General features: G+C 42.0%; 1 protein-coding gene across 7 annotated transcripts in view; it reads right to left on the bottom strand.

The window, feature by feature from the left end:
• The window catches only part of utrn (utrophin), a 187,694-nt gene that overhangs the window by 105,342 nt on the left and 58,972 nt on the right, over positions 1 to 23,380 (bottom strand). For 5 of the 7 annotated variants that reach the window (XM_030722455.1, XM_030722453.1, XM_030722452.1 and 2 more), the window contains 11 exons: positions 22,308 to 22,483; positions 21,869 to 22,004; positions 21,270 to 21,419; positions 20,977 to 21,129; positions 20,761 to 20,862; positions 20,422 to 20,542; positions 19,723 to 19,940; positions 19,500 to 19,617; positions 19,135 to 19,343; positions 18,091 to 18,245; positions 17,737 to 17,926 (listed from right to left, as the gene is read on the bottom strand). The exons of 1 other annotated variant lie outside the window; for it this stretch is intronic. In XM_030722455.1, the coding sequence (XP_030578315.1) occupies positions 17,737 to 17,926; positions 18,091 to 18,245; positions 19,135 to 19,343; positions 19,500 to 19,617; positions 19,723 to 19,940; positions 20,422 to 20,542; positions 20,761 to 20,862; positions 20,977 to 21,129; positions 21,270 to 21,419; positions 21,869 to 22,004; positions 22,308 to 22,483 (1,728 nt within the window). Of the gene's footprint in view, positions 1 to 10,498; positions 11,215 to 17,736; positions 17,927 to 18,090; positions 18,246 to 19,134; positions 19,344 to 19,499; positions 19,618 to 19,722; positions 19,941 to 20,421; positions 20,543 to 20,760; positions 20,863 to 20,976; positions 21,130 to 21,269; positions 21,420 to 21,868; positions 22,005 to 22,307; positions 22,484 to 23,380 lie in introns of those variants that run through there. One more of the 7 variants, XM_030722457.1, reaches the window with a different exon arrangement.

Below are 23,380 nucleotides of genomic sequence, written 5' to 3'. Positions count from 1 at the left end.
GCTTCGGGCAAGGGTGAGGCTTTCATGAATGTCACATATCCTGACTACTAACTTTCTTAACTGCTACCTAACCACTTGTAAAAGTCCAAAATGACAAAGCTCACTGACTACTGCAAAAGACAGAGTACAAACAAATGTGAAGAAATCTATTCTTTGATTCATGTTGCCACTGTTGCCTCAGCTGAGTGAGAGCCAAAATTACTCCTTATAATTCAATTCAAGCAATTTTATTGGCATCAGTCTTTCAATAGACAATGCTCCCAAAGCATCAGAATATGCAATAAAGAATAACAATATGAATACATTATATTACAGGAAACCTGATGTATATATTAATCATTTACAGTGTTTACAGCATATCATGTGTCCTCGTGTGTCATTCAATGCATCTCGATTTGCAGCATGTTTTTACAAACTGGGCAGCGAGATCTGCCCCATCTCCCTCACCAAGAAGCTTTTTTAATTTTTAATTTTGAAAATATCCTGCAATAAATCATAATAAACATCGCTTTTAACAGGGATCACAGCCAGCCTGTTGCATTTACAGTTTTTAAGATTTTGAACACAAAGCAGACACACAGCTGATATACAGTCACAAAGGTTAAGGTTGAAAGGTAAGTAATGGATGTAGTCATATGCAGTTAAGGTAGTATGTGTAGGAGTGTGCATTTTATGACCAACGCTTCCTCTCTGAGCTGCGCATCCATCCTCTGTGTGAGGGGGGGCATTAAGCAGCGGGGTGCAAGGCCATCCAAACTGAGTTATGATCACACGCAGACAGTACGGACTGAAGCGAGACAGACGGCGGTGATGTCAGAGGGAAGGTCAACAGGAGGAAAAAGAGACAGGGCGAGAGCAAGTCCAAAGGATCAAGCGCACTTGACGATTGCCCTGTCAATCATGTAGTTGCCATAGTGCTGTCTGGCAGGGTGGGGCCTAAAACGAGCTATAAATAGAGTGAGCCAGGATGGGGAGAGGACAGAGGACAATTATGATACATCAGCCAGAGGTAGAGAGGGGTGTTCTTGAATGCGTCTATTCGTGTGTGTGTGTGTGTGTGTGTGTGCACTTTTCATACAGCATTTAGTGGTAATTACTGGTCTCTCTCAGGGATGAAAAAACATCAATCCAAAATTAAATCTTGATGAACTACAATCATCAAACCTGAGGGCAAACACAGATTACAAAACACACAGATTACAAAACACACACATACACACACACAAAACATACATGCAGGACTTAAAACTTTGTCTCTGTGGCAACCAAAACCAATTTCATCTGGGGATGCACCTCATGTGAAATGTGAAATACTGTGCCAATACCAACACTAATGTTTCAAACAAAATTTTAGCTGATAGCCCATACAGATCATTTTGGCTTGTTTTATTGGGGACAGAGGGGTATGGGTAGTGGAGTGTGGGATGCAGGCTCAAGGGGTTGAGTTCATTTATTACCCCACTTGGTCCAGGGAAACAGAGTAATCAACAACAACAAAAAAAAACCTCGCTGAATGGGACCCTAAACACACAAACAAATCCAAGTCACCTGATTGTAAAATAATCTCACTTTTGAATGATAGACCAACCACAGGCCACCTCAGAGTGGCTAAAATTACACAAACATTTATCCAAAGTTTAGCTGAGTCTAATTTCTCAACGCTGTCATAGATAATCTTCAGTTTTAGGTGTACACAGAGCATACTTTGTATTCAGACAGCTCCATCATTGTTACAGCAAAGGAAATGACCCACCCCACACTTTTCTTTGGCAGATTCGCCTCCATTGTATTGAGCATACTGGGGTTTTTCAAGGGCACAACAGAGTGTGTCTCAGAGAGATGATCTAATTACTGTCATTAGCGACATCTAATTGGAGCTTTAAAATTAAAAGATTAGCCCAGGCGCTAACTGTGCTAACCTATTTCAGTGTTTGAGAGAGGAAAAAAAAAAGTGGAAAAGCAGGAGAGGCACAATGGGAAAGAGCGCATGCTTACTAGCTGGAAAATGAATTTGGATGTGGGGTATATCATTTGCCCACTTAACCTCATAAATAAACTCACGGAGGCCGTGAGATGCAGAGGGAAAAGCGGTGTGTCTGGCCCTACAGTCCCTCTTCTACCCTTTCAGCCGCCACCCCACTTCACTAATTAACAATTGTTTTAATCCTCCTTTAATTCTGCAGACAACGGCACATCTGTGTGTGTCTGCGTGTGTATGCTACATGCTGAGGGTCCCTCACAACATTCACCAGATTAGTCGAGCTACCCTCCGCCAAGCGTCGCCCGCAGCGACCAAAGGTAATTGCTTTTTAATTAAGCCTCCGGCGCTAATCCCAATGATATTTAGCAAGCACGAATTGGCGCGCACACACACACACACACACACACACAAACACACAAACACACACACACACAAACACAAACACTGACGAGGGGACAGACTAAAAGAGGGAGACGTTCAACAAGACATACTTGGCTGTAAACTGGACAAATGTGTAATAGGCTTTGTTGGCATTTCTCTTTTGTCCACAGTGGGAAGCAAGGCAGCCACTGAAAATGAAGTCACTCATGTACTGAGGCAATAAATGAATTCTCACCCCCTGCCCACTCTGAGAATATCCTTTAGGCTGAAAATGAGTACTTGGGTCGATTCTAAACTCTCTCTCACACACTCTGTCTGTCTGTGGGTAAGTGTGTGTGTGTGTGTGTGTGTGTGTGTGTTTGCCTCTCCGGTGACCCTGAAATAAGCCCTGCAAACCCCAGAGATGGAAAAGGCAATCGCACACTTCTATCGACCCTTTCTTCTTCAATCCGTTCTCCTCCTTTCAGACTCTGGTCTCTCTTCCCATCTTTCCTTCCTTTTTCCATGCCAAGTTCCTGCTTGCCCTCGCCACCATATCCAACTTTTTTTTTCCACCTTCTATCCTTCCACAGTGTCCTGTTTAGACAGCTCTTCTCTCACTTCAATTTCTTCCTTTAAAAAAAAAAAAAAAACGCATGCTTGGCAGCCATCATCTTTTCTCTCATGACATGTTTTTCTTCCTCTTATGCTTTTTGAGTCAGACCTTTTTTTTTTTTTAACTTCCTTTTCAGAAAAGGCAGACCCATCTCCTCAAGGAATGAAAATGTCCCTCTTTTCAGACATTTCTGCACTAACTATAAAACACACTGAACCAGTGAACACCCACATTTGCAGCACCGTAGTACATCTAATTTGATTCCTTGTCTCATCTAACAGCTCTGGATTTCCTTTGATGTCTGTGGTCCGACGTGTGAAGGTACCACTGAGAGGGAGCTAAAGCTTATGTCGAGCTGTCTTTCACAAACATTTTCATTGCTCACGCTGATCCGCTCCTGTCATCTCTGATCCCTCTCTGAACTTTCTTGAGTATCACATGGTTCTGTTTCGTGTCTAATCTTTTAACCATGTAGTGGGGAAAAGGACATTTCTAATTTAAGAAGAGTTTTACCTTTCAAAAGCTTGTCAGTGCAGAAACTGCACGCCAATAGTGAGAGCTCCTCTGGGCAAGCTTATGACTTTACAAAAACTATGCTCAATATTTCTGTGACATGTTCGTGACTACCCATCAGACTTTTTTTTTCCCTCTCCCCTCTACAGCTCTCTACAGTGGCATTTGACTCCAGCAGGCTGTTCCAGCCAGCAGATTACAGACTATATATAGTATGATTTATCTTTAATCTCCCTATGATATAACACTGAAAACCATTTTCCAGTTGCTCTTTGTTTTACCTCTGAGGGCATCCTCATTGTACCATTTCCTTTATCCCTGTACCTTCTCTCTGGGTCTCATTTTTTTTCTCCTGTTCTTGTTTTGTCTTGCCCACTCTTCTTCCCCTGCTATTTTCTTGGAGTTCTTGTTTTTAAACCTCCCTTCCTTTTTATTTAGGCTACTAAAAGCCAAAGTCAGGGACATGCCCTTCAGAAAAAATAAAGCAGGTGAAGTAAACATGAAATTCAACTGATTTAAATCAATCGAGAAAAGAAAAAAGTTCTTCTTGCCAAAATGTTAAGATGAACTACTTGGATGATAAACCTGGAGGCGAATCGTACATGAAATGCATGTGAGCACAGCTTCAGTGGTGGAAACAGGCCCTGCAAGGATCTGACCCTGCATGATTAGATGTTGCCATGTAAGAGGAAAGAATTTGATGAATTTTTCAGCAGAATATAAGTATCTGGTTTGTAAGAGTCGCATGAGGGGAGGCTCAAGAAGCATGTAAGCCATCTAAGAGTTGAGGAAGATGGGCTGAAGGTTTACGGAGGATGGGAGGAAAAAAAGACGGAAAGCATGAATGATTTAGGAGCGGCAGCAAAGAGCAGATGATGGCATAAATAGAAAGAGGTTGATGTGAGCCGGTGCATATGCTGCATATTATGGTGATATTAGGAAAACTGGTACTGAGTGAAATGATGACAGTAGAGAAAGAAGAAAGGGAATAAAGTGCGGCTTTCTATTTCTCAGCTAAAAATAATTTGTAGTTCCATCTAAGTCCCCCCCCCCCCTTTTGAGTAGTTGCACAAAGAGCCTATAAGGCAAGTGAATAGATCAATTAAATTTTTATCTCTACAGCAAGGACAAGATTCAGAGAAAGAATGGCACCAAGACAAAGATGCTAGCTCAGATGTGAACGTTTCACCTTTCAAGAGAGATTTTTAGAAGTGATAAATCACTGCAAATACACACCATGTTTTTGATAAAAGTACAAAAAAAACAACAACAATGAAATACAAAATCACTTGGGCTCACAGTGCCACAGAAATAAAATACGGAGGCACTGAAATGTAAAAAGAACAGACGTTATCTTCAAGCAAATGTCCCACTCCTTCTTAAAGAATTAATTACCCTTGACAAGAGAGGGAAAGTGTCCAAAGGTAGAAGAGGATCACAAAAAGAGAAAGAATAAGAGGTGAAGCTGATGCAGGTAAGGGATTGGGGGGGAGAAGAGAAGTAACAGAGGGTAGTGAGAGAAGAGGATCAATCAATAAAATGATCTGTTGAATACTAATTGGCTCAATCACCTTCTGATCATTATTCTGGCCTTGTGTTTTCAGCACCTTTGTATGAGGACAATCTCTTCTTCGATTTGAAATTGTGATATTTGTCAGCGCCACAAAATGTGCAGGTACTCACATACACACAGAGAAAACAGAATATGGACTGTGAGTCAGCACTGTTTGTGTGCTCACCGTAGATATTGGCAAGGTGGGACTCTGGCAAGGAGCGGAGCCCAGGCCTTGTCCCCACAGATTGATTGTCAGCACAAGAATAGAAGGAACAGCAAAGGAAAAATGATTGCACCCTTCATTTTATTTCCTGCACTTAGGATGCCCCCTGGATTGCACCCCGACTCAGTCGGGCAAACAGTGCATGAGACAGTGAAAGGATGATAAGAGAGAGCTGGAAGGTCAGAGGGACCTCTAGCTGGCAACAAAAAATGACTGCCTCATTCTCCTCACTGCCTTCAGGTCAATATGTCCCTTTTTGTCCTCTCTTATTGGTTAGTTTCTACAAATCTTTAAGCACTTTTAACAGGTATTGAGAGATTGCCATGACATAAGGGAGAGCAAAGAAAGAAAGGCAAAAACCTTGAGATCTCTATCTCTCTATTTGGAGTGAGTCGGCTCAGGCCAAGTCTGGGCCGGCCATAGATCATGGTGTCAGGTGGGTTAGTGAGTTTTGGCCAAGTCTGCGATCTGAAAACAAACATGTCCTCCAGTAAAGCTGGATACTGAACCTCAATTCTTTCACATAATCTACTTTCTTAATAGCTGGACAGACAGGTTGGACCACTAATATAAAAAGACTGGACTGTGTTTCATTTCTGGGCTTTTAACTGTGCTTTGATGCTTTTGTATCAGTGATTCCTTTTAATACTTCTATATGCCACATACCCCACCCCACCCCATTGACTGCAGATGAAAATGAGCCCGCATGGTGAAATTATGGGTCCAAGCACTCGTTAATTAATGTGCACTGTCCCTTTAGGACATACACAATATCTAAAATAAACATAAATAATACCATTGAACCTTATATTGCTGTTGGCATTCAGATCAATAAAACAGTGAATATTTGGTTGCTTTTTGGGCTCTCTGAGCAGGCTGTGCTCTGTGTTAAGATGTGTTAACCACAAGAGAAAAGGAACTCCTTTGAAAACTGATCATATTTAACCAGTACAAAAAGGAACTATTGAAGGATTATTACTGCAAACCATTATAAGATAATTGAGCACGCCTCTCCATCAAAAGCTCTCTTTCTTCCCAACAATAAACTGTTATTTATTCTGACCATCGCATGTTGAGGTGCTGGGTGAAAACGGCGCTTTCCAGCACCATAAAGTATGTGTGATGACAAAACACACAGGCATTAGCAGCTTTAGCTTGGTGTTGGGAAGTGCCTGAAAGCCACTAATGGAAGCGTGTGCACAAAGTCCATCACTATAGTGCACATAAACACAAACCCTACACACACGTGCGCGTGCATTACTGGCTCGATAAATGGGTTTACTAGATGTGCGGGAGATGAAATAGGATGTAGACAAAGAGGAGAAAGGCAAAGCGGCTGAGGGACTTTTTTCTGTTTATATCTGAATACAATATAAAATGTAGAATATTGTGTAGTTTATCTAATCCTGGGGTGGTGATTTTCAATCTCAAAACCAGTTTTTCTGTCCTCTTCGCCTCATCTTATCATAATCGAACGGTCACTTTCTGCCGTAATGGCAATCGAGAAAAGGAGAGCAGCTTAACTCACGGCTGTATCAGTGATTTAAGTGCTAGTTCACCTCACCCTACTCCCAATAGAAAGTCCATCTGTGGTGATTTACATGTAATGTTGATTGGGAGAGAAAAACCCATCTTCATTTTCTTTTATTGTCCCTGCTCATTCCCAATACGGTCTTGATGAATTTAAATGACCTGCATTTATGAATCTGTTACCACATAAATCTCCCGCCTGTGACTCATCACTCAGACTAGCTGAGGAATGAGCGAGTGTGTGGGTATGCTGGTGTTTTAAATGCATGCATGCACATATGTTTTAGAGAACAGACTGCACGAGTGTCCATAAGCTAAATGTGTCTAAGGATGCATGAAAAGGAAAAAAATATCCATGATTTGAGCGTGAGCCAGGTTACTGGGGGAGTGTCTGCCTGCACCTGAGGCTCTAACTGCTAATGCTAACACTTGCTAAAAACCCACAGGACCCCAGTGGAGCTCAAGGACGGGGAGGTCAGACAGCTGGGCTCCATGCCCACGCCTGAATCACCTGTCCTGGGGTAGCAGTGAGCCAGGAGCAAAGGTGGCTCAACTGTGGAGCCTAAAGGCCAAAGCATTTGCCAGAAAAACAGACACAGACGAGCCATGACTGCACATTATCGCTGCTTTAGGGCTGTTTCTAAAGTAGGCTTTGGTTTAACACACACACACACACACACACACACACACACAAACACACACACACACACACACACACACACACACAAAAGGAGCCAATGCTACAGTAATGAGAGTAGGAGGACGCTCCTCTGGAGAGAGGTGGGCCCTTCAGCCAATTCTCAGCTAGAGATTACACACGGAGAGACAGAGCGCAGCAAAAGTGAGGAGATGAAATGAGCCACAAGGGCCCCTCTGTATGCCTCAGTATAAACGAACCAGGCATGCCACTCAGAAGTTCTATTCACCAGTAAACTATATGTCACAAGCTAGACACTAGAGAGCAAGAGCGCCAGGTGAAAGGACGGTGAAGAGGAACAATCAGGATCCAGTGAAACTCACATTTACATTTAAGGCATTTAGCTGATGTTTTTAATGAGTACAGAATGAATGCATGGAAGGACTTCGCACATTAACATAGCCTAAGGGGAACCCCATATAGATTAAAGAAAATTCCTCTAATAGCATACAACCTCATTAAATGTTATTGCTTTGAACTGGGAAAATAGCAGAAGATAACAATTCACTCACCAAATAAGAGATGCAATTTTAAAAATGTTAAATGGCTGCTGCTTGCAAACACCACTAAGCTCGGTATTATACATCAACATAATGAGTGCTCTGCATACACCCAAAAGCAACCAGAAAAATATGATTAACTAATAAAATGATATGACTCAGTAGATTTCATACTCTTTCCATCCGTCATAGCATGGTGAGTCAGTGGTCACCATGCCTTGTCCTAATACTCTGTTAGAGGTAGTGACAACAAATAAGATGGAAGTCTGTGCTTTTCAAGAGGCAAGCTTGATATTGCAGCCTAACTGGCTTTCCAAAGGTGAAATGCAGCCTTTGTGACAGTGAGTCAGAAAATAACAGGAACTGTTGACTTGGGTTAGTGTTATCAATTAGAAAGTACTGGTGAGACTTTTTTTTTTTTTTTAAACCATTTTACAGAGTGGTTCTTCAGGAGACTAAGGCACATAAAATACAGAATAAGTAACTTCTTAAATTTATTAGTAATCAATATAAATCTGTTTAAATGAACTAGCATCCTGTATTTTAGCACTTAATACCCTGAGTCAGACAGCCCATGTGGGCGGTTTATAGAGTGGACCCCAAAAAAAATAGAGAATGCCCAGAGCTGGAGGGTGACCCCATTTCAAATCTATCATCAGGATGTCATTGTTCCAGTTTGCCAGCCAGTGAGCGCACCCTAGGGAGGCAGGACTACCCTGGCATTACAGTCCCCCCCAAGGGAAGGCCAAACGAAGCAGGAATGACTGATGCAACCCAGGGGAGGGTAATCGGCTATGGAATGACTGATTCCTCCCACCGTTCAGTGGGAACACAATCCAGGAAGGTCCAACCCCTAAGGTTGCTTAATGGAGCCAAAGGAGCAAATCAACTCAAGATTTAGATTTGTTGGAGTAAAAAAGGAAAAAAGGAGGGTTAGAGTTGATTGTGCATTTATGTGCACGTTCACTGCAACAGAAAGGATCTGGTCTCACTTGTTTTTGCCTAGAACTGTTAAAAAAATAAAATAAAATAAGTCAAGCATCTGCAAGATAAGCTGGAAATATTAATGGCTAATCTCAAATGCCTAATGCTCTGTTTATTACTCTCCCGTACTTTTATGCAAGGTCTAATCCTTGAGCCATCACTATTGCTTTGGGTTTTTTTCCCACTGAAATGAGAGGTTAGAAAACAGGAAAAACAATGTAAATAGACTTTCCCCATGATAATTTTTACTTTTCTTTTAAAGAAATTAAAAAAAAAAAAAAGAACCAGACAGTTCAGGGTTGGGGGGTGGGGGGGCAAACACGGAGTGCTAAAGCAGGATGGATTAAACTGAGCCACCACATGTTTGTCGAGCCATGATTGAAGCTGGAAACTAATCCAAAACTGTTCTGATGCATTAGTCTCTCACTCTCTAACAGTCACACATGCAGAGCACTGTCAAATCTCAACAGCTGGTCCCCTCTACCCTCTGAGTGAGAGCAGGTCAGTGCTGTGCAGTCCAAGAAAGACAGCAACAAAGATCAGCGACTGATAATGATCAACAGGGGCAAAAAAATAAAAATAAAAAATGGCATCAAGGCTGGTGCACGTCAGCAGCCGTTTTCTCTCCGGTAAAATCAATAGAGCTGACTTTGTTCCACCCCAAGTACAGTCTGCTCATGTTTCTCTTAACCTCTTTCTGAATGAATGTGTGGCAACAACCTGTTAAGCAGTGTGTGATGTCCACATAATAAAGACAGCTAAAAACTTTAATCAAGAGATCAAATTAATCATGGATGTTATGAAACAGCACCCCATCAATCGTTTGACTGAATCCAGTCACGATGCCTCGGAAAATCCCAAACAAGCATAAATCCAGTTGTGTACCCAAAAACAACACCCCGCACACACACTTCCCCCCACAGTCTGTATGCCTGCACTCACTTCAAAGCTGACAGTATACAAAAATATAGAAAGCACAGACCCAAAGCCACACACTACAGCAGGGATGCACATTTTGAAAATTTTCTTTGATATGCGGAAGATGTGCCAAAAGTTCCTAAAGCCGCTGATGCATATATGCACATATATATTTAAAACAACATGCTGTGGAGGTGACTGAGTCCTCAAAACAACTTCAGCAGGAACAGAACGTCTTGACAACCAAATGACTCATGAATAAAAAGGCCAAAAATAGAGGAGAAGCTATGGATGAGGCAAAAACAGGCAACTTGGTGATAAACTCCAGATTTCTGAAAAGCAAAAGCATTTACACTGAAGAGGGCAAGAAAGGGAAGGAAAAAAAAAAAATGTGCAGCAAAACTTTATGGCTGCTTGCAAGCACAAACATCTGATAGATCTAGGCTTGAAACAAATCCAAAAGCCACAAAAAGACTTTAACTCACATACATCTGCAATCATACAAGTTTAAAAATAAAAAACTCCAACTAAATTTTAAAAAATTAAATAGAAAAAAAAAAACAACACAAAATAAAACAAGAAACAAAACTCTCTGTTCTCCAGCTCCGTGTCTCCACGTACCTTGCAGAGTTTCTGGTAGCGCGGCGAGGAGATGGCCATCCTCTGGAGCCTGTGTAAGAAGACCACCACTTTCTGGAGGGAGGTCCGGACCATGGCCATCATCTTAAGACTGCTACAAGTCTGCAGCAGCCTGTTCTTGGTCCGCATGCTAGCACTGCCCTACCCCGCTCATATTGTTCTCCCTCTCCCTCTCCCTCTCCCTAGCCAGCCGACCAGACCCCAGCCAAGCTGACGTGATGCGCACACACACATGTACACAGAGAGAGAGGGGGGAAAAAAACCCACACACACTCGCAAGCGTACTCAGCTCAGCATGCCCCCACGTTTTGTCACATACACACACACACACCAAACATAGTGAGCGCAGCCTCAGTTTGCTTTCTCCCCCTCTCTCTCTCTCTCTCGCTCTCTTTATAAACAGTCACTCACACAGTTCTTAGCATGCACTCACACATGCGTGCGATGATGCAAGAGAGCCGGTCAAGACGAGACACTCACTTTCTCCTCCACGAGGACATTCACACGCGCACCTCGAATGCTGAGCCAGAGGAGAATCAAACAAATCACTCGTGACGGCACCCTGCAGAGTCAAGAGAGTGACAGAGAAGAGGGAAATGAAGAAGACAAAACAAAGAAGAAAAACAAGCAGGGAGAGAAGAGTGGAAAGTGCTGGCAAGCAGAGAGGGAAAGGAAAGAGGAAGGCACGAGTTGCACTGGACGAGAAGAGGAGCTGTTCGTACGCGCCTTACTTTTTACTGCTACTGATCCACAGAAGGACAGAGAGGGAAGGAGTGATGGAGAGAGAGACACTAAAAGAGAGAGAGGGAGAGAGACGAAAAAGAGAGAGACGAAAGAGAGCAAGATGAAAAGCAGCAGTGGAAGGGAAGACAAACAATGCATCTGTTGTGAAGGTTGAATGACATTATGCCAGGCAAGAAACAAATCAACGAGTGAGAGGCAATAGAGAGAGAGAGAGAGAGAGAGAGAGAGAGAGAGAGAGAGAGAGAGAGAGAGAGAGAGAGGAGAGAGGAGAGAGAGAGAGAGAGAGAGAGAGAGAGACTGTGCAAGAACTTGGAGGACAAATGAGAAGCACACAAAACAGACATAAAGGAGGAGGGGTTATTTCAGGCATCCAGCATTCTGGGAAGTAGAAGTCCCATTCATTTTCTGCACTGGCAACCTTAGCTGGAGCAGTTCCAGGGCTTGCATGCCGGTAAAACGTATGGCTGATTCTTAAATGTAAAACAAGTATTTGAAAATATACTGTATCGCTTTCTTTTATCATAAAACATATCAATGACATCTTGCACAGAGGTCAACAAGGAGTATTTTAGTAATAGTCACAGTTTGAATGTCTGATGTATGTGCCAAGAAGGTTCTCAGTCATCATGTCTCGAGTGTAGTGTAGTAGTAGTCTGTATGTGTATTCTCGAGTGCTTGAAAGACTCAACTGTACACTTGCACCTACTGTAAATGAGAATGGCATCTTTAAAAGATGTCCTGTGTTCACATCTGAACCCTTTCAAACCATCTGAGAAGACAGATGGTTTGAAAGGGGTGTAATGAAGGCCATCTATGGCCACTGTGAAAGACCATAGTTGAACAGAAGTGATGCAGTCTTGAGATCCCTTCCCAGGCGTTTCAACCACCGCTCACACCTTGCCTCAGGTGAACACAATAGCTTACATGATGGTGGAGGGAGGCAATGTCTTGCCATGGTTTCACCCCTTTCACCTCTTACATGATTAATACTAGCTCAACAACCTTCAGGAACACCTCCACGGGTACAACCCTCACTGATGAATTACCTGGGACTCCCCGTCAGTTGTTTAGAACTGAAGACCCCTCTTTGATGAGAGGTGAAACATCTTCACGTACCTAAAGACGTCCAGTTGCCTTCTTTTCAAGCACTCGAGACACTATACGAAGAATGCCAGCATAATACTCACTTGGAGACACTATGGTTGAGTGGTTGTTCTTACATTCTTGAAAAAACCATGCATCATTGGTGCTCTGTAGTGTAGTCATGTGGTTCCAACAAACTGAGGATGCATGGACCTTCAGATGAGCCTGTGTAAGGGTGAGCAAAAACCCCAAATACTGGGATTTGCCCACACAACCATCTCTAGGGTTTACAGAGAATGGTCCAAAAAGAGAAACTATCCAGTGAGCAGCAGTTCCCTGGGTGAAAATTCCTTGCTGATGCCAGAGGTCAGAGGAGACTGACCAGAGCTGATAGGAAGACAACAGTAACTCAAATAACCACTTGTTACCACCATGCAGAAGAGCATTTCTGGACACGCAACACGTTCAACCATGACGTAGCTGGGATAGAGCAAAGACCACACCAAGTGCCACTCCTGTCAGGAAACTGAGGCTACAGTTTGTACAGGCTCACCAAAATTGGAAAATAGAAGATTGGAAAAAAAATGTTACCTGGTCTAATGAGTCTCAATTTCTGCGGTGACATTCGGATGGTAGGGTGAAAACTTGGCGGGTACAACATGAAAGTATGGATCCATCCTGCCTTGTGGTGGTGGTATAATGGTGTGGGGGATATTTTCTTGGCACACTCTGGGCCCCTTAATACTAACTGAGCATCATTTAAACATCACAGCCTAACTGAGTATTGTTGCTGACCATGTCCACCCCTTTATGACCACACAGTGTACCCATGTTCTGATGGCTGCTTCCAGCAGGATAATGGGTCATGTCACAAAGCTCAAATCATCTCAAACTGGTTTCTTGGAAATGGCATTGAGTTCACTGTACTCAAATGGCCTCCACAGTCACCAGATCTCAATCTAATAGATCACCTCTGAGATGTGGTGTGTGATGGTATCATGTAAATATGGACCAAAATCTCTGAGGAATGTTTCCAGCATCTTGTTGAATCTACGTCATGAAGACTTAAGGCAGTTGTGAAGGTTAAGGGGGGGTCCAACAAACAACTAGCAAGTGAGTGTATATGTCATGTTTGTTCCCCCATTTAAAAAAAAACAAAACAAATGGATACGGATAACTGTTTTTTTATTTCCACAAAAAGCTTGAGAAACCTTAGTTTCATAAACAGCAGTTTGGAAAGCTAAATAAATAAAGAAATAGGTTTTTCCTCCAGATCTCGCTGTCCTTCTCCACTAATAAAGCCATTTTTATTGTCTCAGTTTCAGACACCTGAGATATGATCACAGAACAAATTACATTAGGAAACGCCAAATGCTCTCAAAATCTCCTGAAAAAGCCATTAAGTGACTCTTTTTGATTTAATTTTTATCTGTGGTGCCAAACACAGGCTGCATCAGACCAGACTTTTGTCATTACCCATGTTGTGTCTCCTCTCAGTTTCCTTGCTGTCTCTTTGCTGTCGCTTATCTAATAAAAGCACAACTAGTCCAAAAACATACTTTAAAAAAAATAACTTATTTAAAAGTAAAGGCCAAAGCCTACAGTACACCTACAAATCTAAGCAATAAGCCAGGAAATGTACTTGTGCTTGTGTGTTTAACTGTGACTATTACTTTAAAAAAACAAATATATTACAGGAAAATATTTTCAGATAAACAACTGTGTGGGAGAGATATAGTACACGTCCTAATTATGAGCCATGTTTATGTTGCCAAAAATACAATTTTTAAACGATTAGCTGAGAAGAGAAGAGGGAGGCCTTACTGGAAAACTGCAGATAAAAAAAGCGGGAAAATAAAAAGTGGGTGGAAAGCAGAGCATCCGAAGAGAGGGAAGGAGGGCAAGGTCAAAAATAAAAGATAAAAGGCTTTTAAGTATCTTTTATCAGTGCAGAAAACATTTAGAGACTAAATCTGCTGGAAACACACCAGCAGCGAAGAGATGACATTTAGAGACAAAAAAAAAAAGGGTAGGAGAAGAAACAGAGCAGAAATAGGTGCAACATCAGAAAAGCAGCCACTCAATTCCTCCAGAGCTCCTGACCACACAGTATAAACCCTACAGCAGATATTTTAACCCTTTTCATCTTCTCTGTTTGACTTTCATTAAAGTGATGAAAAGCACCCGTCTTCCTCCCAACAACAAGACAAGAGGCACTTATTTGAATTGAGGATGAAAACCAAGAGCAGCAGCCTCTCTATAATTATGACTCACATATTTTTTTTAAAAAATGTGACACAAATGAACACATAAACAAAGACTGTTTTTAATGCATAGAACTTGGCCCCTGGCCCCTGATTAGGTTTACTTAAATGATGGTAAACTCTGCAGTGTAAAAGAAGAAGAAGAAAAAAATGCAGGGAGCTAGAGTAATCACCATTTACCAACAGGCATGTGCGTAGACCGTTTACACAAATGCACACAGTGAGTGATGGCATGATGAGCTCACTGAAGAGCTCTGTTTAGACAAGGTTTAACTGGCTGCAACATCCATTTCAGTCATTCCACAGAGTATTGACTCTGCTTCACCGGGAATTACAAGAGCCACTGAGTGTTATGATGGCTGTGGGTTAAAAGCACTATGTACCATATTTCAAAGAAAGAGGTTGGAGAAAGTATGTATGTGTCATCTGCTTGCATCAACATATAATCATACACAAAAGCCCACATAGAATTCTAATGCCCACAGATAAACATGCACAAGGTGAGCTAGATAAAAGCAGGTCTTCAGGTTGGGTACATCTCCGCACCATGGAAGTCATTACTGCACTATATTTCACCAAATGTGCAGGTTTGTGGTGTGGAGGAGTGACCTGCTGTGTACTACATACCAGGTCCAGTAAGACAATATGAAATTCCATAACCCAAAATTATTACCATGGTAATTAGCCCTTTGATGTTCCTGTCTCTGCTGGACCATTGCAAATTAATGAGAAGGCGTGCGTTATGAAAAGACAGAATTTATAGGATTAAATGTCCAGAAAATTAACTATTTAAAACACACTGTATATGGATAACACAACATAAAATTACATGGAACTCTTTAATGACATGTGCACCGCCTGCCCTCCAGTGTCAAGATAATGAAAGCGTACTGAATGGGATCAAAGCTCATATCAAAGTCACAGCTCTATTGAACAAACTTGTCTGAGTGGCCTTTGAATTCATGCAATGTTACAAACAGGTGACAACGTCTCTGAAAATGATTAAGCTTTAATTTGCTTTTTAAACTATACCTGCATCATAAACAATGACTGACACAGAACAGAAATTTTTGAACCCAAAATCTGCTATCCCAATATCCTGGCTACGCTGGAAGCCCACAAAATAAATAAATAAAAATCACAGGAAACTAGCCAGTGGATTCCCAGACTGATCACATAATTCCCCAATTTATCCAACAGTCACGATCAATTCTAATCCAGCTCAGCAAGAAAAACAAACATGTTTGTTGATTCCGGTGGCCATGTCTGTCATTACTGCGTCACATGCAACAGCATCAGTTGTTTGTGGTCTTATGCCATTAAGCCTCACATTTTCATGAAATATCAGTTAATGACCCAATTTGTATTTGTCGCTGAGCCTGACCATTTACCAACTGTGGGCTTAATATAAAAACAGCAGTAAGAATGACAATTGCCTACGGCTACAAAATTGTCATTAAAGTAACTGAGCACTGAACAGTGGCAGAGCAGTCATTGTAAGATAATAAAAGGGTTGGGGGGGCAACACTCAGCAAACCCACAACATCTAAGGCTTAAAGTCTGTCTGTGTTATGTAAACCCATGTTCTGAGCGAGAACCATCCATCAATCTCGTCTCCAACTGGTTATGGAACAAAAAGAAGATAACAACAGACGGTGGGTGGTAATAAATCAGGAAAGATTCAACAATATGTTTGCTCTTCAGTACAAACTTAATGGTATCAGGTGGATACAAACCTTTTTATATTCAGTTACTAATCTAACACCTACAGGAACTAGTACATGTTCATGCTACAGTATGCTGTTACATGGTTGTTAGGCAAACAGGATGATGTCATAATATATCGTGCATAATTCAAGCTTTGTGGAAATGAGATGTCACTGTCATGAATTAAAAAGATGCCATGCTTTTCTAAGGTGTTCCAGGTCCATAAATGCTACAAATGGGTAATTTTAGCCCATTGGCAGGTGGTTCCTAGGCAACATGATGATGTGATCATGTCTGATATAAATAATAACCTTCAGGGACCTAAGATCTACCTGTGTGCCAATTTTGGCTGCTCAACTCCTGATAATGTAACAGGAGTTCGAGGACAGACAGACAAGAAATTACTCGTATTATATTAACATACTTGACCTTTGAGATAACTCAGAAAAACTTTGTAGAACTAAAATGTAATATTATGCAGGATGTGAATTTGAAAGGGTTTATAATGATGGATTATGGTCAATACAACAAATATAGATCACTGTACTGAGCGGGTAAATGTGATAACAGCATCCATTACTTCCCAATTACCAGAGCCAAATCCAGCAAGGGCTCAACAATGGGTTACAAAAGTCTGTTAGCATCACATTCACATCAAGTAGATGAATCAGAAGTCTTTGCAGCCATTCATGCAGCGATTCAGTGTCATTTTTCTCTATAACCTTGGCCTCATTTTAAATGATTGGAAAATGGAAGTGGGAGTAATGGCACTGTAGCATTCAAGAACAAGAAAACAGAGAATGTTATTATTAATAGGCTGGTGATGTCAGTTCTGAAAGATGGATGACACTGCAACATTTTTTCAGGGATGAGGAGGTTCTCCGAAAAAGCAATAAGATTGTGAAAACGCTGCTCAATGTAGGAGCCAAAAGAGATGACAACAAGACTGACAGGGTCAACATTTTTAAAAAGCCATTTCAACTTCAGCAGAAAAAAAAAGTAGATTAGCGCTTGTTGTATCTGCTGAAAGGCTGAGATGAGGTGGTTTTTGGGATTAAAACATTACATAAAGCATAAGATGATGTATGTCAACTGAACCTGGAGGGAAGGTCTGCGTAAATGACAAGCAAGTGAGGGCAAACACACACACACACACACACACACACACGCACACACACACAGAATTCGTAAGCAGGACAGAACAAGAGGATCAATGAGCCACATTCAATGGGTACAAGCATTCACATGCCCTCTGTATACCCTCTCGTTCACACACCTTTAACCAGCAACATACACACACCCCAGCCCCTGTTCAGTAGCTGAAGGATGCGCTAATGAAAGATGACAGTGAGATAATAGGCTGGGACCTGTGCATATATTCCACACATACTCACAGTTTCTCTATCAATTTACAGCCCCTACCTCTAGTTGACGCCTCAGCTCCTTCGCGTGGGCGGAGTCCTGCGACACATCTTCCCTCTGGGAGGCATCAGCGAGAACGTTGACTGTAGTCTCTGCCTCCTGGAGCCATTTGAGGAAGGACTCCAGCTCCCTGAGAGACACTTGCACGCCCTTCAGTTCTCTGTCCAGCTGCATGTGACGGTCATTCGCCCTGTCAATTAATATCATTGAGGCAAATGCGTAACTACACATGAGAAAAGATTCACGGCCGTAACTACAGAAATAGTGAGGGGAGTATCACATCTTCATTTAATACTATTAAATGGTATCTGCCTTTAGGTACACTGAGAAGTTAGCAGGTAAATTTGTATGCACCTATTGTTGAGGCTGTTCCAGGCAGCGTTGTGTTTATCTGTGACCTCTTTGATCATCCTGGTGTCGTCGCTAGAATACTCTCGTAAAAGGTGATTGGACAGCTCGTTGAAGGCTGCGACTGTTGCTTGGCCTCGGCCCAGAGCTTGGAGAAACTCCTGTAAAACAATCAGGCACATTGATATTCGTGACACTGGACCATGACACTGCAGATGTGACAGATGTGAGTCAGCATGAATACTGTAAGTCACTGTGAAGGGCGCCGTTTATCATTACTTAGGTTATTCATCTTCCTGAACTGGTTTCTGTTTATTGTTGTGGGCTTGGTATATGAGAAACTGCCATGTGAGGATATTAATGACCCATTCTCTAAGCTCAAAAAGAAAATAATTAAAATGAAAAACACAAAGAAATTTGTTATTCTGCTGCTCGGCTCTTTGACATTGTTTGTTTAACCTCTGCTTAATCAAGCACATTACATAAGACCCAGGTGATTAATATTCCAAATTTAGCATTAGCAAGTAAGTCATCCATATGACTACTGGGCTGCTTTTCTTTTAACAACAACAAAAAAAAAAAAGTGCACTTCACTATTTTACATACATAATTACTCATTATTAAAAGACCACACACACCAGAAGCAAACAGCCGTATAACAAGCATCCTGGATTGTGTTAAACTCAGTTGCCCTCTAGTGTTTGGTCCCTGTAATCTGTCAGAAGAGGCAGGATTTGGTGCCAGGAATCATTGGCCAAGACATCATCTCAAATTAAAATGATCGATGATGTGGGTGTACGAACGTTATTAAAGTTCAAAGTGATACTTCAGAGAGGTGATTTATTCATTCTCGCCTTGTATAAACTTACACAACTGCATAAAAGGACCTCTAATATGTTATAAAGTTTGCTTTGATCTATTTTTTTCCCTCCGTGAGGAATATGAGTCGACAAGCTTGCTTCAGAATCACAGAAAATGACCTCGGGAGGATGGGCATGAGGCATACGTAGGTCACAGAGAGAAAGTATAGCAGTGAAATTATCCGCTAACCTTATTGTCTTTAAGCTGTTCAGTCAGGGGATCTCTGAACTGACGCTGAAGAAGGTTATGGAAACGTCCTTCGTGGTGCCCAATAAGGGCCATCACCTCCTTCCTCTGCTCCTCCCACTGGTTGCTGTGGCTAATCATATTATCCAGCTGCTGGAGCCGTGCCTCAACACCATGCTGAGTGCTGTCCCACTGGCTGCGTACCTTCTCCACTAAAGTCAGAGACAGATGTGGTTACATGGATAAATAGGAATGCTAAAGTAACACAAATTCTGCACCCAATTTTGGACAAAATGCATCTTTGGAGCAACTAATGTGTTTTGTTTTTGCTTTTTGCCTGAGAACTTTTCCTAGTGTTCTATACATACACTTCTCAGTGATGGATGTGCGAACGTCAAGGTTGGAGGTCTTGTTTTTGATGTTCTGTGCCAGTGTGAAAATGTCCTCTAGCTGAGGGTGACGCTGCTCCAGGTCATTCTTTGTCACCTACCAAGTGAGGAAAGAAAATTCAGAGAAACTTACTTTTTCTATAAATATTAATCACACACACAAAAAAAAAAAAAAAAAAAAAAAAAAATCTCAATTTCTCACCTGAAGACGTCCCATAGTGGTCCTGATCTCATTCGTGTCCCCCACAGTGACAATATTAGACTTGAGCATCTGGGTGATAAGGACAAGCCAGTCTGCAAGTTCAGTGGCAGTCTCGTTGAGATCAGTGGGCGCCACGGTGTCCGGTGTGTGTGGGGTTTGGTGATGTGGGTCCTCGCTCACCAAGCTGGCCATCTGCACGGCTGAAGGGACAGCAGATACTGGAGCAGGGGCGGGAAAAAAAAAAAAAAAAAAGGCAGGGATATTTGAAGCAAGCAAGGTTTGACATATAGAGCTCCTTTAAAAGGAAATGATGCAACAAACATTAAAGATGTTAGAGTGAGGGAGGAGGTGTTGTCAAATGGCTCTCAGAGGATGGTGGCATCACACTAAATCATGATGAATGAGCCATCAGGGATTGTTTTGGTTTGGTACAACCTTTGCTGTTCGCCTTTTATTTGTTATCTTATCAAGCATTTCATGCTCCAGATTAAGGCAGGCCAAAAGGGAATTGCAAATTTAAGAACTTATTACTTATTTTTGTCATGCCCTCTTAATGATCCACAAGCATCCAATTTTTAATACTACATTGGGGCAGGTTTTGGATTACCTTCTCCTTATGCCCTTGATGCATCATAAAAACAGAGGCAGTGATACATAAAAAGAGAAATAATTGCATTTCTAGGATTTTTTTTTTTTTACCCAGTTGCTGGTGCTGGACAACATGTTGGTGATGTGTCCATGGAGAGAGAGGTGGCTGAAGAGATTCCCTCAGCCGGCCATCCAGGGCTTTCCAATCTGCTGCCAGCTGCTCTACCTTAGCCTATACACACAAGAGCACATAAGGACACATAAATATGATTATTGACATAGCACAAATTAATAGTATTAGAAATTGTGTGTATCCAGATAAAAAGAGCTAATTAAACTAAGAAATTATACAAAATTATATTGCCCAAAGTGGGAGAGCAGCACTTTAACAGTGCAATAATATGCTACAATCAGCAATATTTTCTTAATAAATTATATTACTATGGAAACCTTTTCTTGAGGCAGCAGCTGCTGTCGTCTCTGTAACTCTATTGAATGAGCTAACAGGTCCTCCAGGTCCTTCTTCCTGTCCTTCATGGAAACCTCCAGAGCCTGCAGTGTGTAAAAAAATAAATAAATAAATAAATAAATAATTTGAGGTACAACATGCCTGCATATGATGAGTACTGGTGTATTAGTTTTCTGTAATGAGTTTAGTCCACCTACCTGTGCCTGGACAGGATTCAGGCCGCGGGTCGTGATTGTCTGGTGCGTGACGATGACCCAGTCGGTCAGCCTGTTCATCCTGTCTTGAAACTGGGCGTGACTTTGCAGGTTGGTCTCCACTTCACCCACTTTGTCCAACAGCTCATGGGTTACCTGCAGAGAAAGGTAGAGTCATGGACAGCAGATAAAGGGACTTTCAACATTTAAGTCAAAAGCTTTAGGTACAAAGTTAAGAAGTCAACTATTAAAAAGCAGCAATTAAAGCTGGGGTGTACTGTTGGTATGACTCCTACTTTGCTCCAGTTGAGATTGATGGCTCTCAGTTTGGAAACATGCTGTTCTCTGCTCTGAGGGCTAAAACTGGGACTGGACAGGATCTGAGGAGCGTGCTTGTTAAGCCAGCCAAGACGTTCGTTCTGTGAATCCATTTCCTCAGCAAGGGCCTGCAAGGAAAGATGCACGGACTCTTAATTTCACTGTCTGATGGAAAATGAGAAAAAAGTCAAAGGATGGAAAATAAGGAAGCAAATTGCTGTTGCACAGAGACATGTAGTGTGAATCATTGTACTCTGCACGGTGTATTTCCATAAGGCAAAAATCTGACTGAGTTTGTTGTCTTGGGGGATGAAAACAGGGTTATTAAAAGCAGGAGTTGTCAGTGCTTTTTCTGTGTATGTTTGCTGGGTGAGACCGGTTTTGCTTGTGATTGAGACACTCAGAGCAACTTGTGCACACAGTATAGCATAGAGGGGGAAGAAGAACAAAGGAAAATATAACACAGTCAGAGCTGACCATAAAAATAGCACTTCCCTAGCAGCTCTAGAGCAAGAATAGAAGTCTCTGAGCTCCCATGAATCAGACTAACTCGAACATGTTTTAGGTTTTGGTGTACCTTGAGTTCTTTGAGATTTCTGTCAGTGGCAGTGACAGGCAGGGAGCTAACAGCGTTTTCTGCCTGCTCGAGCCACACAGCGAGCTCCTCGCGCCTCCTCACCAGGTCTGACAGGGCCAGATCCCCTCCAGCCAACCTGTGCAGACACACAAACACACACACATACCTTAGATTAGGATCTCCATTTCCTGCAAGTTGCAGGCCTGATCCTAAAAATTTACATTTAAATTGCTGTTATAGGCTGACTGACCACAGTGATAACGTTAACCTGCTAAACACTGATAAAGAAAGAGACTGATGGTAATGGAGAATGAGCCCTAACCTCTATGCCACATTCTCTGGAACCAAGAGGTTATATTGTCAACACACAAGGATGTCAAACTCTAAATCCCCGATCCTTCCCCTCTATTGTACAAGGTCATTTCTGTGGTAGAGTTACCTGTGCTGTCTGTCTAGGACTTGGCGTTTTATAGCTTTCCAACGCCGAACCAGAGTTTCCAGCTTCTCTTCAAGCAGGGGCCCATCAGGAGAGGAGAGCTTGTCAATTATCTGCTCTCCAGTGCGGGTGAGTCCAACTAGGACAGGCTGATGACTGGCAATGCCTTCTTCCAGCTCCTAAAAATGCATACAGCACAAAGAAAAAAACAAAAGGAGGAAAGGAAAAAAAAAAGGGGGGGGGGGGGGCTTCAGTCAAACAGCATAATCTGATCTACTTGTGCCCAAACCCCCAGCTCAGGTCCATCTCTCCAGGCAAATCTCTTATTGACACATAGGCGTGATTTGTAGCGAGTCACGACTTAAGCTGCCAAATCTCTACTTCCACCAAGAGAGATTTAACCTGCCAAGACAGACTCGTAGAGTGAGTGATTGTAAAGTCCGCTAAAGGGTGAGTCAGCTAATTGATCTCTCAATTCCCATCCACTTGATCCCTCGTCTCATTCTCAGTGACTGTGAAAACATGTAAAAGAGATAGACACGCAGGACTCAAGCTTTGCAAATCACACCGATAAAGGTGTTAATGGCAACGGTGCCGTCAGCGATAATGCAGCAGCTTCAGAGAATTTAATTCCCCTTGGAAATGAAATTACCGTTTTAGCAATCAAACAAAGCGAAATTTAAGTCCCCTTCTAATCTTACTCTTCAGTTCACTTCTCTCCATTTCCACTCGGCATAATGAACAGTCAGATGTGTGGTGTATTTATTAGATACAGTATAGCACCCATTTCCCCTGGGGCAACCAAATGCAATTATCTTCTGTCTAACCATTTAGCTGCCTATAGCTCAAACATATTACTACGGCATCCTCAGGAGTTAATAACTTGTAAACACATGCTAATGATGTGATATTTCCAAATTTGTCTAATTAGTGTCTATAACAAAAGATAGAGAGACCTGACAGTTCTTTTGGTCACACACACACACACACACACACACAAAGGGGTAAGAAAGCCAAATAGACATGAAAAAAAAATACGCCAGGCAGTCACACATACTTTACTTAACACCAAGCTC

Source organism: Archocentrus centrarchus, chromosome 24 (assembly GCF_007364275.1).
Source record: "Archocentrus centrarchus isolate MPI-CPG fArcCen1 chromosome 24, fArcCen1, whole genome shotgun sequence".
NCBI lineage: Eukaryota > Metazoa > Chordata > Actinopteri > Cichliformes > Cichlidae > Archocentrus > Archocentrus centrarchus.
Note: the sequence above shows the minus strand (reverse complement) of the source record. Positions and strands in the feature narration are given on the sequence as shown.